The sequence below is a fragment of the Diabrotica undecimpunctata genome, chromosome 7, assembly GCF_040954645.1.
Source record: "Diabrotica undecimpunctata isolate CICGRU chromosome 7, icDiaUnde3, whole genome shotgun sequence".
NCBI classification, from domain to species: Eukaryota; Metazoa; Arthropoda; class Insecta; order Coleoptera; family Chrysomelidae; genus Diabrotica; species Diabrotica undecimpunctata.
This window is the reverse complement of record NC_092809.1, coordinates 59847458-59866875: the sequence shown is the minus strand read 5'-3', so window position 1 is coordinate 59866875 and position 19418 is coordinate 59847458. Positions and strand designations below refer to the sequence as shown.

General features: G+C 30.8%; 1 protein-coding gene across 2 annotated transcripts in view; it reads right to left on the bottom strand.

Moving 5' to 3' along the window:
- Positions 1 to 42: 42 nt before the first annotated feature.
- LOC140445394 (uncharacterized) overlaps positions 43 to 19418 on the bottom strand; it is a 132934-nt gene continuing 113558 nt past the window's right edge. Inside the window, exon 7 of one of the 2 annotated variants that reach the window (XM_072537388.1) lies at positions 43 to 4646. In XM_072537388.1, the coding sequence (XP_072393489.1) occupies positions 4555 to 4646 (92 nt within the window). In that variant the 3' untranslated portion in view covers positions 43 to 4554. Of the gene's footprint in view, positions 4647 to 11939; positions 11991 to 19418 lie in introns of those variants that run through there. The other variant, XM_072537389.1, reaches the window with a different exon arrangement.

Sequence of the window (19418 nt, the reverse complement as noted above, 5' to 3'; positions counted from 1 at the left end):
CATTTCTTTTCTGTAGCATGTACAGAATGTTTTCTGAATTTTTTATTTAAATAATGGTTTTCCTTCCATAATTTTATAACTGTACTTCATAGCACAATTTTTCTTTGAGTTTTTTCTTACAATCCTTGTTGATGTACATTAGATGTCTAACGGAATCGTACAAAGTGCTAAAAGTAGCGTCATCCTGTTAATGTTAAGAATGTATTTGTGGAAATAAAAAATAAATTTTTAAATGAACTTCATTTATTATTACATGTTGCATTAGATATTACATTTATTTATTTATTTAATAATAACAAAGGTGACAGACCCACTGTCAAAATTAGACAAAAATACATTGTAGATAAATACAATTACAGATAAAAATCAAATATACATGTATAAAACAAGTACACATTAAGTTTACAAAGTATCATTTTGTAGTTTAAAATTTCAGAAGTTAAACAAATTATATCTCATGAGCACTGATTTGCATGTATGAGAAGTCAGATCATACCTATATTTGAACCATAATTAGTTCTGCGATGAGATACATGGAAAAGTAAATTCTGAAGAAGTGACCGGGAAAGAATATGAAAAGAAATTAGCTAAAGCAATTTAGGAGTATGGACTATTCTCTATTGATAATTAATTGCTTTTGTTCAAATGTGATTTTGAATGATATTTTACATTGTTGTTTACTTGATTTTGATTAATGTCAATATAATTAATTATTGTCTATACTGTGTACATACGTTTGTTGTTGTAAGATCTAGGTTAAATTGTAACACATGGTTTTCTTTTTTAATAAAATCGTGTAAATCAATATTCACAGTCATTACCTAACTATTTTAACTAATACCCACATCACAATAACAAAAAAATAAGCATTCAATGGCTGTCTCAAGTAGCGAATCATTATCAGATTTTAGTCTTCACGATGACTCACTAGACGATGTCTCTAGTGAAGATGAACCTATGAAAAGATCTAAGAGGAGCAGCAGCTCTGAATATGACAGTTCACTAATTGAATTAAAATACAAACAGAAAGACAATACGGTTACGAAAGAAACAACAAAATATAATCTGGGGTCTAATCAAGTAACAACTTCTGACTCCAAATGCTTAAACAGTTTTTTTAAGATACAGGACTGCTGATTACACCGGAAATTAAATTACCCACCGTAAAGAGAAAGCCCGCTTTAAACAGTAAAGCTCAGCAAGTTACCAAAGAGTTGTTCGCACCAATACCAAAATTGACGAATCCAATCAAAGTTGTCAAAAAAGCAATGAGATGTAAGACAAAGAAATCAAGTAATGAAGAATTTGTATTGTTTTCTTTGTAACATCTGCAGTAAAGAAGATATGCGCTTGTGCATAATGTAATATCATTATGTTCACGAGGCCTGTGACTAAAGATGACAAAGAAAAGTTTACTTGCCCTCAAGGTTTTTAAGTTATATTTTTCAGTTTTGTAAGTAGTATAAGCGTATATTTAATTGCCTTTATTTTTTTAGAAAAATGTGTTACTTTTAACTGTAGTTCTGCAGTGCCTAATATTGACATTGTAGCATTTTATTTTGAAGTCCCCTCGTATATGTGTTAATTGAAATCCCCTTATATATGCATTAGAATAACGAAGAATATTTTCAATGTTTCTTAGTTCGTATCCTTCAATTTAAAACCCATATAATCTTTCGTTCTTTCTTTAGGTCGCCGCCGCCGATAATGAATCATTTTATTGTTTATTTATGTCACAGGCGCAAATTCTTCGATGTTTCTTTGTTCAAACCGCCCGATATTGCGTTTTCAAATTAATCTACGTCTTAATTTCCGTTGTGTTTAGTTTATACCATAAGTGCTTTGTTTGTTCTAAGTTTTGTGAGCAATTTTTTTTTTAGATAATTTCGTCACTCTCAGTGGAGCCGCTGTTAGAGGCAGTGGTTTCGGTGTTAGTCCGAATTTTTCTTTTAATTCGTAATGTTTTTTTTTGTTTTTTTCGTCTTTTGTCATTCGAAAATGTGCAGTATAGTAGCAGTGTTGAGTTTTAAGTGCAGTTGATGAGGTTGACAGAGATAACGGAAGAATGAAGATGTTTTAGAGGTCGGTCAAAAAGAAAACCGACAAATATGTTAGAGAAGTGGTATTTTACTCAAGTAATGTGTTTATAAATATATCAACATTTCCATTGTCCAGTTTTTAAGAAGCGTTTACATGGTGTGTCCAATGTGCCAGTTTCCACCTCAAACCTCAATGTCCTAAGCAGCCGTTTAGGGATATTTTTTTTACAGTTTGAAGATGTAGTTTTTTGTTCCAGTTATTGAAAGTTATACAGTGAAACTCAGGTAACTTTTTTTTGTGATCAGATTTTAAAAGTAAAGCAGACATTTTTTAAATAAAAGTAATAATTGCTTTCATACAAAAAAAATTGTAATATTTAAAGTTGTAAATTTTATGGTTTGACTTTTAGCTGTCATTTTATTTGTTCAGTTTTGTTTTAAATTTAGTATTAACATATGACAGTTAGCACTATTTTTGACATTTGGTAAATACCTAATCATATTTGAGATTTTGTTTTTGTTTTTTAAAGAAGGTTAACCACTATGCATAGCTTCACTTAAAAAGATATTTTTTATTTGTAATAATTTATTTCTGCTACAAATTGTCGCCCATTAACAATTGTAAGTTTTTTCTGTATTTTTTTTTAATTGTGACTATTAATATAGTGTTTTTATGTTCTCTATGTTTTGTAACTGTTTGTGGTGACACAAAAATAAATGTTAAATTTTGTTTCTTAACATTTGTTTATTTTTTTAACTAACCCTTTTTGAGTTTAATTTGAAAAAGATTTTGAATGTTTTGCATCTCTGATAATTATATCTCCAGTTACAACTAGCTGGTTGTAATAAGTATAATTAGGCACCTATATTAAATTTCTTGAGGTGTTTCCTGTTTCGTTTTGTTTTTGTTTGTTCCAAGAGATTTATGACCCTTTATTTCATTTTTCTGTAGTTGCCCCAATCCAAACCCTCTTGTCTTTTACTTATCCACGACCCCAGCTCTCCTACCAAAGCCCGAGTGCCCGTTCGCACAAGTAGCGATTATTTTGCTTACCCTTCTCCACCCCCATAGTTTCTCTTCCCTCAATTTTCTAGCCCTTGTATTAATACTTCTATGGTAGGCAAAATATTTCGTTACAACATGGGTGGCAATAATGGAAGATCTATAATCCTAATATCGCCATTCGCAAAATCAATAAATAAGTATTCTTTATTTAGTTTTTTGATATATTTAAAATATATTGTTAAAGAAAATACATTTACTACTCATTTATTATTAAAAGTGTAGGATTTATTTAAAACTAAACGTTAAGGTGGCAATGTTTCGTTCACTTACTTTATACGCCGTCACTAAATATTCTGATTGTCTATGTTAAATTAAAATACAAATAAAATACGCCATATATTTATACCTGAAAAATATACACATAAAAGTTTATCGAAAATAAAATAACATGAAAAAACAATTTTTTTATGTGATTTATCAATACTGCAATCTACATTTACTTTTTCAAAAATATTTGACCAAATTTTTCTAAATTACAAAAAAGTTCTTCTCGATCTTACAAATATCCATTAATGATAACAAAAAATTGATTTTTGTTGCATTAAAGTTGTGTAATTTCTTATGTTTGGAAAATTTTTTAAAACAAATTTCACACTATTTAGATTGACCTCCAGTGTGTACTATGACTTTTCAAACTGTCTTGTTGAGTAGACTGTTTAAAACAAATTTTGCACTTGTAAGACTTTTTTCAGTGTGAAGTTTCGTATGTTGATAACAAGATCTTTTATAAGCAAACTGCTTCAAACAAATTTCACACTTGTAAAGCTTTTCTCCAGTGTGTACTCTCAAGTGACTTTTCAACTCGGGTGCTCGAGTAAACTGCTTAAAACAAATTTTGCAGTGGTAGGGCTTTTCTCCAGTGTGATATCTCAAATGTGTTTTCAAATTACTTGCGTCCCTAAACTGCTTAAGACAAATTTCACATATTATGTAAGGCTGTTCTCCAGTGTGCACTTTTAAATGCTTTTTTACACTGCATGCTCGAGCAAACTGCTTAAAACAAATTTCGCAGCTGTAAGGCTTTTCTCCACTGTGAACTGGGGTATGTGAATGTAAGGTACTTTTTTGAGCAAACTGTTTTAAACAAATTTTACACTTGTAAGGCTTTTCTCCAGTGTGCAATCTTAAATGAATTTTTAAATTGTGTGCTTGAGTAAACAGCTTAAAACAAATTGCGCACTTGTAATGCGGTTCTCCAGTGTGAACTTTCGTATGTAAATACAAAGAAATTTTATGAGTAAACTGCTTAAAACAAATTTCACACTTATAAGGCGTTTCCCCAGTGTGCAATCTCAAATGTATTTTCAACTGATCTTTTCGAGAAAAGTGTTTAAAACAAATTTCGCAATTAAAAAGCTTTTCTGCAGTGTGCGTTTTTATATGTCGTTTCAAAGAATTTGCTTGGTTAAATTGCTTAAAACAAAGTTTATATTTACAAATATAATTTTTTTATGTTGTTTCTTCAGTGTTTGAACATATTTGTTGTTCTGCAGTGCATACAAGTTCAGTTTTCATAGTTTCCATTCCATTCTGAGAAAACCCTAAAATAAAAATAAAAACTATTGTATGCAGAAACTATGGGATGAAAGAAAACGTAATACAATTTAATAAGAGTGAATATACGAATTTTAACAACTATATAATGGGACAAATTAAAATATATAACAAATTTATATACATATAAAAATATATAATTTATTCTTTTTTTTTTTAAGTTATCACAAAATTTAATTAATATTATTTTATGCAATCCGAATAACCTATTAATGTCAGGAGGATCATCAAAATATGTAAAAATTAGTGGCAACTAAATAATCGGACAGTATGGAGTAACTGCTAAATATCACACATGATAAGACAATTAAGCTGCGAAAACAATACAGCCGGCCAATACAGCACTCTAACAAACATCAAACTATATTCTACAATTAATTTCTTGTCAAATTAAATGAATCGGTGTATTCAGGCCCGTTCTTAGGGTAGTGAGCGCCTGCGTGCAGGATTTTTTGTGCGCCCCCATATTATGTTTTTAAGATACCTAGGTATATCATAACATGTTCTTGTGATATGATTGAAAATTTGATATGAATGTAAAAAGAAAAATAAAACGAACCATGTTCGAAAATACATATATATATATATATATATATATATATATATATATATATATATATATATATATGTATATATATATATATATATATATATACATATATATATATATATATATATATATATATATATATATGTATTATTCTTATATCATCATTGTTATAAATAACAAATATTGGAATTACAACATGACACGTCGTGCCTTCACAGATGCAAGCTCATTAATCATTTCATTGTGATCAATGGCTTCACAAATTTTATTTTCAATTGAAATGACTGCCAAATCTGATAGCCTTTCTTGGCACACTGACGTTCTTAAATAATTTTTTATGAGCTTTAGCTTTGAAAAACTCCTTTCGCCAGATGCCACCGAAATTGGAAGGGCCAGGAATATTCTCAAGGCAATAAATAGATTTGGAAACAAGGATTGTAAATTTTTCTTTGTTATATAATTTAAAATATCTATGGGCGAATCCGAAATTTTGCTAGAGTCTGTGATTGGGTTAAGAACTTTGTATGACAGAATTGAATTATGCAAATCAAGACCATCAATATCTTTGCATACGTTTCCTTCATGTTGAATTTGTAAAGCTAAATCCAAATCCATACATGATCTTTTAATCACATCAGAATCTAAATTTTGAAAATTACCCAAAAATCCAAATAAATCGTGGCACTTATCTATTCCCCCAAAGAGTCTTTGTAGGGATTGAATTGTTGTGTCCAAAATTTGAAAATAAAAACTGATCTTCAATTTTTGTTTTGGATCGAATACTCTTTCATTCGCACCTTCATACCCAAATTGAAGCTTCTGCTACAGCCTCATTCATGAAAATCTCGAAATGTTTGTCTGACCTTTTTTCAGTGAAATAAATAATAAGATTTTTTATTTCTCTATGACATTCATTTAAATTCTGGACTATTTTACTCACTATATTAACTTTTGTTAACACATCATGCCAAATTATAATAGAAACGTGAACGTGACCTTGCTGAATCTTTCGTGTTCATTTCTCTTGAATTATCTTCCACCAAATCATGTAAACTTTTACAAATTTCGAGGAATTGAAACCTAAGAGGGCTTTGACTCTGCTTTCCCAACGTGCTTCACTTACTGATTTTAAAGTTAAGTTTGGTACATTCCTTTTTAAAATGTCCCATCTGTAGGGTGAAGCAGAAAAAAAAATTGAACAACTCCTGAATGATTGATAAAAAAACCTTCAGTCTCATATGAAATTTTAGCTGCATCATTGTCACTTAAATTAAACGTGTGAGCTGAACAAGGCAAAAACATTGCTCTGGGATTATTATAATCATCATTGTCAGGGTTACATTGTCGTAACCCTGACCTCTCATGTCATCAAGGTTTATTTCAAATTTTGATATTTCTTCTTTTAAAAAATTGAAGAGCCCTTCTCCTGTAGTATTTAAAACTTTGATAAAACCCAGAAAGTGTTCTCTAATTTCGACTTCATATGGAGAACAATAAACGAAGCAAATTATGACCATCAGCTGCTCAACATGGCTAGCATCTGGAGATTCATCCAAAATAATTGAGTAATATTTTTCTGTTCTGAGGCAACTCAGAATTTCTTTCTGAATATTTCTTAACAATAAATGAATTAATTCATTTTGGAAGTGATTGCTCAGGTAATGAGGCATATTTTGGCACAACCCTTTAGACCTTCGAATATTGTTCAGGTGTTCCATCATAATTGGATCGAATTTAGCAATCATTTCAACTAATTTCAAAAAATTGCCATTATTAGCCTCATAAAGATTCGTACTGTCACCCCTAAAAGCTAAATTTTGGCCAGCTAAATACTGCACAATACAAATCATTCTTTTAATGATTTCACGCCATCGCTGTTTTTCAATTTCATAATATTTTTGTTGCTCTTTATCAATAGTACATTCTTTACTCAAACGCAATTTAAACTCGCTTTTCATATGTTCCATATTATTTTCATGACGAGAAATATTAACAGAAAGGTACCTCCAGTTAGAGTAGCCGGTAGTTAATTTATGAGACAATGTGCTAAAAAGTTTACAGAAAATGCAGAATACGGCAATAATTTTTTTAGAATACACCAACCAGTCCCTCTTTACCTTTTCGCCGTTTGGCAACTTTCTTAAATATTGCGTGGATGAGAATTTTCTATCAGTTTCATCAACAGGAAAGTTTTCCATGATTTGAACAGCGCCTTTTGTCACGATTTATTGAATTAAATGATGACTTAATTGATTCGATCAGTAATATTAATATCGGCAAGGAGTGCAGCACTTTCTCTATCTTCATTTACCGGGTTACTTAGCTGAGACTGTAAGGGAGTAGCATAAGCGTTTCAGAGGTGGATTGTTGTTGATCGTCAATAACCATTGGCTCGACAACCAGTTGCTCTTCATGCGACGGTGGTGGATTCGGCGAAGAAGAGCTTGGTTTTATAAATTTGTTCAGGCGATCCACTAAGTTTTTCCCACTGCGCCTCCATTTGCAGTCGGCGTTTTCTATTTTCGGCCCCTGATAATTTTTTCCTACTACCCTCGCTCATTTCAGTCGATTCTGAAGAGAAAAAATACGGTATTACATACCGAGGTGGAACATATTTCATTTCCTTCAAGAAATTAGTTAATTAAGAGTATTTTAAGACGAAGTTAACTTAAGTCTCGAGACAAAAATGAAATTTCCAGCGAGGTGCAAACCTTTACTACTATACTATTTTATTTACAGTCATATTTTTTTAAAATAAAAATTAGAAAACGTTATTTTCATATAAACTTTTTACCGGGGTCGAAAGTAAATAACCAATTTTCACCCGGGCAGAAATTAAACAGGTAACCAATTTTTATCTGAAAATGAGACAGTCACAAGTGGTGAACTTTCCAACTCTCAAAAATCTCAGAAGTGACGTTTTTAGGTATATGGTTGTAAATAATGGTATATTATATACATTCACAATATATAGTATTATACACTGAGTTGAAGTGCTTCATTCTTATCAAGAGAAAAACATGGTTTACCAAGGCGTATAGCGCTGAGACAGGAATGAAACTTTTTCACCGAGGTTTGCATAGGTACTGTTTTATTCAGAACCATATCTATTAAATGCAAATTAAAAAAAAAATTAAACAAACATTTTGGTTATTCGTAGGATATTAAAATTTACCTGGGTGGAAAATTAATGTCATACACTTTTCATCCGGGTAAATGTCACTTTCCTCCTGGATAGATTAGACTAGAAATTTGGTTTTCAAACTTTTATAAAAGGTCTTCAATGTCAACATAACATACATGGTTGTAAATAAACATTGATACTTAACTGGCCCAAAGAATAATTTTAAGGTTCTCAAACTGTTATTTAATTTAAATTTTACTACTTTACTTATTTATTTTTATTTTATTTAAATAAATAAGTTAACTTATTTTACTTACTTTTTGTAAGATATGACTTAAAATAAACATTAGATATCTTTAGTATAGCTGTTTATTCAAGAATACATAACACATGTGTATCAATAACTTCTAATCTAAGTGTTGCGGCTGCTACTGACAGGCGCCTAGATGACAACTACTGTCCTAACAGGTAAGTGTCATTACCATTACCTCTTAGGACTTCAGCCACCTTTACATATGGCATTTATATAACACATATTACACTTTTAGCAGTTTATTTGCCGCCTTAAACCTACAATTTACAATAAACTTTAATGACAATGATGATGTTGCGAACAGAACAGCGTAATATATAAGAAAAATCTAACGACTGAATTAAAACGTTACGCTTTGATGCGCAAACAACAATTTCGTCAGAGGCGGGCGCATCCTTTCTTAAGACAACCACGCGGGCGGCATGCCGGCAACACAAAACATTAAAAGTGAGCGGCAAGCAGCATTAGACGGCGCGTCGTGTGCTGACACTAATAAAATTGTAGGGTGGTAATTTAATTAGTAATTTTGGTATTATAATAGGGAATAGCAATCGGATGAAGTGATTGCTTTAGCGCTTACCGGGGAAATACTGAACATTGAGTTTTTTGTTTTATAAGTGAGAATATTTTCGTAATGGTAACCAAATATTTAGCGCCTGCGTGCGGAGCATTCATTGCATACCCGCCAGGAACGGCCCTGGCTGTATTATTTCAATAAAATGGTGCGTGGTATATATGGCAATAAAAATATTTGCCGCAATAAACAATCCTTGAAGTGACAGATGGAATTAATATTCCTAAAACTAAAGCGAGGAATATTAAGCATTATGAGGAAACACAAAGTATTTTAAATAAAAAAAGGTAAAAGCACGGGTTGTCCAAAACTAGTTTCTGGTAGGAATAGGAGAATATTGGTAAAACTTGTCAATAAAATGGAAGAAAGGCAAATTACAGCTGAATGGAATCATGAAACTTGATTAAATGTGGCAAGGGAATGCTGTCGCAAGTGAAAACATAAATCTGGATTAAATTAAAGTTTTATAAGGTGGAATTACAAGTAACGACTTAAAAGTGTATCCCTAGTTTAATATATTTTAACAAATTTTCTTCTAGACAAAGGAAAAGTCATTGTTAATAGCAAAACAAAACAGGGTCATTTGGAAAAAATCTAAACTTTCTTAACGGTAGAAGCTTGATCCCGAGAAATCTCTAGTGAAGATTCAACTACATTCGACGTATGTGTTGATGATTGCTCCAAACGAGTTATTCGCACTAAGCATGAGGCTTTTCACAAAGATTGTTTGGAACGGACCGTAAAATTTCCTAAACGAGTGATGATTTAGGGTTGTATGTGAGTTTTAGGGTTAGAATGTTTTAATCTATTAGGGGTACCGTAAATGTTGCGAAATATCAACAACTACCTTAAAATAGAGTGCTACCAACTTTTCATACGGCCAGAACCACAAAAGGCTGGTGTATAAACCACAATATAAATGTCGTTTCTTGGACTTCTAACATCCCTGACCTAAATGATTTGAAACAGTATAGCATAAAATGAAACAGACACAGGCGAATAACCCACAACGGTCATTACACGAATTGGAAAGCCAAAATAGAATCCATTTGCAATAAATTTACTTCTAAACAGTGCATCTCCTTAGTGAAGTAAATGCCTGACTGAACTGTGTACTGATTGAACATATGCTTAGTAATTAATTAATTACATAGAAATACAATAAAAAACATGATTAGAAAAAAAATAAACTTTTAACTATCTAAATTTTGCTTGTATTTTAATTTGTCTCATTATATAGTTGTTAGGGCTCGTAATAATAAATAAAAATGAAACATACTAAAACTCCAGGTACTAAAATTCTAGAAAAAGATGATTTTTTTAAGCAAAAAATCCAACGACTAGCATCATCAATATAGTGGTATCACTAATTTACGCTAATTGAAAAGGGAAAAGAATATTGTCATAATAGGTCCTACTAATATTGCTCATATATGAGAAAACTTATTGTATCTATGTCATAGATTTAATATTGTTCTGAAGCTATTTTCTTGTGGCATGTTAAAGTAATTACTATTTAAATGGGAATAAGCCACTTCCGAAGTGGAAATTGAAACGTCAATAAACGTACTTTAACCTTTAATTGTGGCTTATTCGAATCGGAACAATCTCTCCCGCAGATTATGGTTCATACTATTATTATCTCGAGATTTTAACAAAAATTTAATTTTTGTTGTACACTGAGCAATTTAGGGGTAAACAATTCACATTTTTGCTATATTTTTGAAAATGAATTATTTTTAAGTGTTTAAATTATAAAACTAAAACTTGAGTTTAGAAGTGTAATTTGTTTTACTTATTCTTGAGCAATAACTGACGAAGATAAAAATGTATCGTGATAGCTGTATGCTAAGATTTCTTTCTATTGATAAATGCTTGGGCTTAGCTGCAAACGTGGTTAAGACAGTTGCAATGAAAAGCAGATCATTAATATTTTTCGGTGTAGCATGTCGGGAAGCATTTAAAAAATTCCGAATTTAGTTAAGGTAATCTCTTCGTTAATTGTCATCTCCGTTTTGAAGTTTGGCTACCATCACCGCTTTTTGGATCTTAGATACAGCTGCACGGAACAGATAATTGGAGTTGCAATCAAGCCACTCTCTTCAATTTCGCGGGCAACATATCTTCTACCTATACTTTTTCTTCCTACAATTTTTCCTAGATTGTTTCGCAGAAGTCAACACTTCTGCATAAAATGTCCTTTGCATTTGTAATTTTTGTCAGTACAGAGTATTGACAAGTCCACTTCTACACATAATATAGAAGGATCGAATGAATATAACATTTTACTAGATGTATTTTTAGTTTTAAGGTCGACTGGTTAATATTCTTTTCATATTCATAAAGGCGTTTCTCGTTTTCTCAATTATTGCGATTTTCTTTTTGTAATCGTTCTTTTCATTCACACATATTCCCAGATATAGTTATATTTCTCAACTCTTTCAATTTGCTCCTTATTAATTTATATTTAATTTAATTTATATTTTTTGTTCATTTAGTTATATTTTGACAAACTATAACTGGCTGGAGATTACTATATAACCAAGCACAAGTATTTATACCCAATATTAATAGTAAACAAACTTATGGAACTTTAAAACGAATTATCGACAATCAACATTTATTTATTTATACCATAATGTATTGATAACAAATAATAAAATTATTTATTGTACAAAAAAAAAGTTTTGAGGAAAGAAATTCCACAAAATTGCGTTCAATCAGAAAAGGTTCAGACAACGCGACATACTTCATTGTTATTGAGGTTTTCCTAGGAATAAACCAACATAAAAATTAATTTTATTATCTTAAAAAATAACTATCATTAAATATGCCCAAAATAAAAAAGTTAATTCAAAATTATATGCATCTACAACAGTCGTTAATAAAGAAGATGATGCTTTTTGTGTGGCTTACATGGTGATTTTAAGCATGCAACAGCATTTCTTATCTGGATTCATTGAAATATTGACCAGTAAGAGATGTGTCCAATGGCAGTCCTCTAGTGTCAGAAAATTCATCTGGTCTCATGAAACTTTTGAAAGGCAGAAGGAAAAGTAGAAATTGAACTTGAACAAAATCAAACAACTTATTCATAGTGAAGCTCATGTGTCTGTATGTGTAACCTTGTTATTAATTTTAACCTTCGACCGGACGCATTTTAAATAATTTATACATCGGGCGCGCCGCAGCAATGCCATGTAGTTCCTTATTATTTTCGACACTTTTTTAATTATTGATTAACTGTATCTTTATTTACTTTGTCAAAAAAAAAATAAAAAAGCTTTATTAATTTAACCAACTATAATAAAGTTACAAAAAAAAACTTTAATTTATTTGATCACTACAATTTGTAGATACAATATTAAATTTAGAATGTCGTTTGCAATTGAATGAACATTCTGAACATTTCATAGACGTATACGACTTGATTCTTCACTGTAAACATTGCAGCATCTACCATGTTTAGCAGAATTTTCGTCTTCTCGATTAAGAACTGGTTGCTTCGGAAACATCCTGAAGAGGAACTCGGTTATATCACTTGGATGTTTTCATTTGTGATCGCGTATGAAGGTGTTCTTTCATCCAGTTTATTGCAAGGATTTTGAGAAAATGTCTCCTTTTGAGTGATTTTCCAGAATTTGCAGCAGAATGTAGAACAAAAGCATGTATGCCGCCAATATTCATTCAATTATAGAATATAACACACGGCCATCTTTTCGTAGTTCGTGAAACACTGTATGATGAATATAATTTTGTTTGGTTGTAATCTAAAATCAACTGTCGTTTGTTAGTATCCATGTTAACTTTACTTTTGTGTTTCGTAGATGATAACAATATGACTCACTTACTCCTACGGGGCACATAAGAGGTAATCATAAGAAATTCTTGAGATTTCTCTCTTATTTGTCTTTAGCGTCCCAAGTAAATTAACTTTCTTCTCCAACAAATACCTAGCAGTGTAATACCTATAGTTCATCCCAAACCCTTCTTTCAGTGCGTCACAGTTGATCGAATTCTCTCTAACGCATTAAGCTAGAAGTGACAGAAAAAAACGTGAGTCTGTGATTATTATACATAGAACTTGGAAAATTATATATCGTTCACGGGTATTTGCATATTAAAGCGAATTCTACTTACGGATATATACCTAATTGGTTGGAGTTTAGAATACGCTAAATAGATATCCAATCAATGATGCGCATAATATAATTTGACGCAGATGGGCTCGATAGTGACACTACTTTGACAATGTCAACTGATAAAATGATAATTGTCATTCGAGGTTAGTATTTTCAGCGATGATTTTCAGACATTTTACAGTGAAAATTTAATTTTGTACTTATTGTAGTTTTTACTCCACATTTTCAAAATATATCCTTTTCACATTTAGCCGATTACGATCCTTCAACTGTCAGATTTAACTAAAATGTCATGCAATAATTCTCGACATTCTTAAAATCCTATATGTCAAAATTAGTGACGCACTGAAAGAAGGGTTTGGGATAAACTGTATTACTCGTTTTACAATGTCGAAGACCGAATTTGATACGTCGTATGGACACTTGGCTGCTTACCTACCTCTGAAGAGATGGAGCATTTCATCAATTGTTATATACTCTGGCAAATTTTATGAGTTTTGACAATTTTTTATAAATTTATCAAAAAACGATCTAATGGCCGACAGCTTGTCTATTTTACATATATCAACCCTTAAGTGTTTATCATCAAATCTCAATAAATGTGCAATGAATAGGAAACATTTATAGCTCATAACTGCTCGAACAATTTAAATCCCAGTGCCATATTTTTCCCAAAGTTCCATCAAATTTATGTGATCGCCTGTGCTTTATGCCAATCAAATAGGGGAGTCCGAAGAAGGACAACAACTCACTCCAGACCACATTCCTGCAATCTCTATCTTTCAAATATTGCATTTTATTTCTATAAAATAGTATATGGTCGAATGCTCGAAAATATGAACTTTACTCAAATAAAAGGCAGATATCGAGCACAGCTTTTTATTAAATCTTGCCCAAGTACTTTCGCTGTCAGAGCATCTGAAATTAGCCAAGGAACGTTTTTCAAGTGAAGGAAAATTAGTTAACTTCCAAAAAACTCGAAGTTGACGGTTGATCAAAAATGTTATATAAACACGTCTTCAATATCTGTCATATTATTTCCTCTAATTGTGATTGGGTTAACACTTCCTTTGCATTTTTACGAAATGGTGTAATCTAGAATTACAAAATATGCTACACCAGGCGCCTTACAGCAATTGTCTGCCTCGATGCACTATTCACAACAAAGTACGATATCTAACTATAATATAATAATTGTATTTGAATTTCAGGAGACGATGATGGGTAACGACTGAGGATTAACAGGTAAGGAAATTTTAAAAAGATCACGTACTGTCCGTTGCAAGATAATTCGGATGGAATTCCCCAGATTCAGAGACTGGGCGGATATCAAGCACAAAATGTCTGTACTCCCTTAATGCTGTAACGAATAGTCACCCTTAGTCTTTCGTTACATTAGGTTCAATTTTAAATTATATCCAAAGTTTACAGGTACTTTACTAAATGATACAAAGTAGGTGTAGCCAGGTACGTATTTCAATTTTAAGTTGTTAACGATTGGTAAATAAAATTTTAAGCATAATTTTGTGTGCCTATTTAAATTTAATCAGTTAATTGCATTTGTATACTTCATTCACAATTATAAGAACTGACTTATGCAGAATTTAAAAGTATCCCGCTGATAAAGTCGAAGCCATAAAGGGATTTGCCTCTTCAGGTAAATAGTAAAAAGGGCCGGCTTAACGAATTTTATATTTTATTTGTCATTTACATTACATATTTAATTTAAATAAATATCTAGATAATTAGGGGAAAAAATACATAAACTGATGTAGTATTAGAATTAATTAATTATTATATTTTCTGTCTCGATTCTTTATTAAATATATCCAAATTTTGAAATTAATAAACAATTTTTGTTTTGTTAAACAAATTGCAAGTGAAATAATAAAATGGTGAAGTGAAAATTAAAATGCTAATGTATATATATACATATAGCTAAATATGATTATATTTTATACTTCATGTAAGAAAAGAAGTGTTTTAATTGTTAGTAAGGCATAAAGTATGTCTGAAAAAGTTGGCAACAAATGGGAAATGTCTTTATTATTAATTTCATGAAAAAAACTATTCTTCATAAACATTTCTGCATTTCATAGAAATCAATAATCAATAATCAAATTTATAAAATTTTAAATGGTATACACCGAAAATCAAAAATATTGATTTATGCTTAAAAGTGAAGTGCTTTTAAATTTAGGTGCAGCATAAAATGTTATTTTAATTTGGTTGTAGGATTTAAAAATTATTTTTAAATTTAGATTCATGGTCTTTTAATGATGTATCAGTAGGTGCATTAATTTTTAATTTTATTTCTAATTTACCTTATTTTTTTTTTAATTTATTTACGCTGTAACCACCAGGGTTATTAGCGACCTAAATATATAATACAGGTAAAGTTATAAAAAATTACAATAATTGATACAGTCCTGAGTCTTTAAGATAACTTATTGTGTTTTTAATGTTCATGTTTTTTTCCTAGGGCTTCCTTTATATTATTTGGTATAGTGTGCTTCTTTCTTGCTGCTTCATATGTTTTGCACTGAGTTAGTATATGCTTCACGGTCTTATTCAATATACAAAATCAACAAATGCAAAAGTATTTTTTTATTTACTTTTTACTTTAAATGTATTATTTAATTTTTAGAAGGCCATGAATCTAAACTTGGACATAATTTTTAATACCTATAAACATTTTAAAATTACATTTTTCCGTCGACCATCCATTTATGATTAATTTTAACACCCTCAAAATATTGATTAATGACCCCTATTAATGAATGATTTTCTATTAATGAACGATTTTATTATAGGCAACACAACATACATTGCTTGTATAATAATTTACCACATATAACGCTCTGTGATTGGCAGTGACCTGTGGTGTTAGCAACCAAACATATAGGTACCTATTTATATTCCCACTAAAAAATTATTTAAAATGACATAGCCGCTGTAAGTACTGTCTGTCATTGTATGTCATTATTTATCGTTAAGTAAATAAAAATTTAAACTAAGATATTTTTATTTCTGAAAAGTTCGGTCGACGGAAAAGTTTTGTAACGAACTCGTGAATTAAAATGGCGATTAACAATCTCGAAAATTAACGCACTCGCTTCGCTCGCGCGTTAATATATCTCAATTGTTGATCGCCCTTATTAATACACTTTTTGGTTAAATAACTATTCTTGCATATCTAAATTTAAAATTACTTTCGTCTTCAGTATTAATTAATAATTTTGATTTTCCCTATCTACCACTTAATATTTTATAAGATTATCTGTTAATGATCTCTATGTGATGCATAACCTTTAATGAAGAATAAATTTTTTTCGTTAAATTATTAATAAAGAATATTTCCCATTTTTTGCCAACTTTTTCAAACATCAAACGGAAAACTTAAACATAACAAGTCAACATGAATAAATATGAACCTTTTAAAACGAGTAAATCGGTACTCACCGAAGGGACCTCAGACGTTCAGATACAATTAGCGTCTCTTTGTAAAGACAATGAAGTCGACTTTACTAAAGTAACAAGACATTTACTCAACACAGACACTACACATTACTCCCCTGAGTTAGTGATAAGTTATAGTCTAAAAAAATCATTATGAAATTGACTGGCCAGTGTGAAAACCAGTGTCAATAAAACACAAAACACACACAAAACATTTTCTTCATTGAGACTTAAAATAATGATTAATAACAATAATTATGGGAAATTTGTATGTTTATAAAAAGAGTTTTTTGACATTATGCTTGAATGATAATATTTGATCTGATTATATATACCTATATACAGTTGTGCTATGCTTGGCTATTATGCCGGTCCTGGCAGCTTAGGTAGCTGTGATAATTATACAACAATAGAGTATTTACAAGGGATTATTCAGTTTTACAGCTGTTATTAAAATAACTTTTATAATGAGACACTAAATTTCTGGATACAGTATACTTGGAATTCAGAATTACAAATTTTTAGGTACGTAAAGCTAGTGTTTATAAGAGATTAGAAAATTTCTTGGAATTTTATTCAGGTAAAAGGATAATGTTTCCTTAATATCAAATTATGACTAAATGGTCTTCTGTGCGAAGAAAGTTTATTTGAAGAGAACTTCATTTTTATTTTGTAGTTCATTTAAAACAGAAGTCAGTGTAATAACTATAAATATGAGTGACATAGAAATGATTGGTGACGATGTCCTGAACATTCCTGCCACTATTTCAGGAAGTGAAGACTGAACCTGAAAAACGTTCTGGTTATATTCATTTCACACACGATGCAAAGCAAATCGTGCTTAACGTTTACAACGGTAAGTACTCGTTAAAATTACTCTTTAGTTAACCTTCCTAAGACCCCCAGTAGTTTGGTTCACTTTTAAGCGCAATTATTCTGTATCTCATTATTCTTACCACTGTTTTAACTCTTCAGTGTGTGTATACTTTGTTTAGTACCAATTCAACATATTAAAAATCAAAGACAGAAGACAGTCACATTCAGAAACTCACCAATTAAACAGGTAATTTTAGCAATTATCAGATATCAGACGTACTTAGGGCTAATTGCACTTTACAAATTCTTAGAGAGACAATCCCAACTAGAAAGTGATGCTTCGAAGAATCTAGACAAAAATATGCTAATCGGGGAATTATAAAAGTTCCCACTGTGTAATAGCAAGAATAGAATTTCAAAGATAAAGGAAACACATTACAATCAACTGCTAATATGTAAAGAATGCGACTACCCATCATGGCAAGTAATTAGTACAGTCATTAGTAACCATTTTCCAAAACTTTCGTCTAAACTGATAAAATCAGATTTTTAGAACGTGAACACACTCGATACCACGTGGGGCGATTTCTCGCATCACATACATTTCCGCGAAATCCGAAGAGAATATTTAATTTTCTGTTCGCGGTCTTTTGTGTTTTACTACTTCTTTGTGCTCTTAATACATCAACTACCAATGTTCTAAACCGGCAAAGCGATTGATTCAACTTAATTACAGATATTAATAAAAACGTTAGACTTGGGGCGAGAATTCGCCCCAACCGGTATTAGGAAGGTTAATCACATTTACCGATTTATTAATTCATAAAAAACACAGAATTCCGAGCAGAATTCCTAAAAAAGTTAAATTACATATTTTTTCTTATGTCTTCTTTCGACGACGGTTAAATCAGAAGCGATCAAAAAGACGGTTTTTTGACACAATAGCCACGATCCACTGTGTACGAACTTATAAAAGACGGTCCAGTGTTGCGAAAAAAAGAAAGGATTCGAGTATTACCGAATTTTCATTTATCAGGTATACGGGAAACAATATATCATATGTATGAAACAATAAACATATGTGAATAACTTACCAGCTTTAAATAAACTTTTGAGTGAATTAAGAAACAAAGAAATAATCCCTGAGCTGTGTCATAAAACTACTTTTTGGAGGTTTTTAAAATCTAATGGTTTTATGTTTAAAACAGTGAATAAACGGCAGGCAATTATGGAATCCAGCAGGTTAATAAAGTGAAGGTTCGATTATTTGGAGAGTCTAAGGTCTTCTAGGAGTGAAGGGAAGAACTTGTATTATTTGGATGAAACTAAACTTGGTCAAACTTGGTTTGACATTCACGATAGGTATAGTTAAAAAATGTTGGACCGATGGTAGTAAAAATTGCGTCACCAATGTTCATCCCTCTAGAGGAAAGAGAATTTGTATTTTACATTGTGGAGGAGAATTAAGATGGGTATAAGATGCTTTATTACTCTCTGCTAAGAGTGTAAGTGATTGTCGCTTAGATTATCATCAAGATATGGAGAGTACTTTGTTTGAAAAGTGGTTTGAGCAGCAATTACTAGCTAAATTAAAAATAAATAGCGTTAATATTTTGCTCCGTATCATTGTAGACTAAAAAGTAAAATTCCAAACACTAATTCAAACAAAGCTGAAATTCAAGAATTTTTATCAAAACATGAAATATATTTTATGGATTCTTACACAAAAAAAAACAACTTGTAGAACTATTTAAACTAGTTAAATGTGAAAAAAAAAAAAA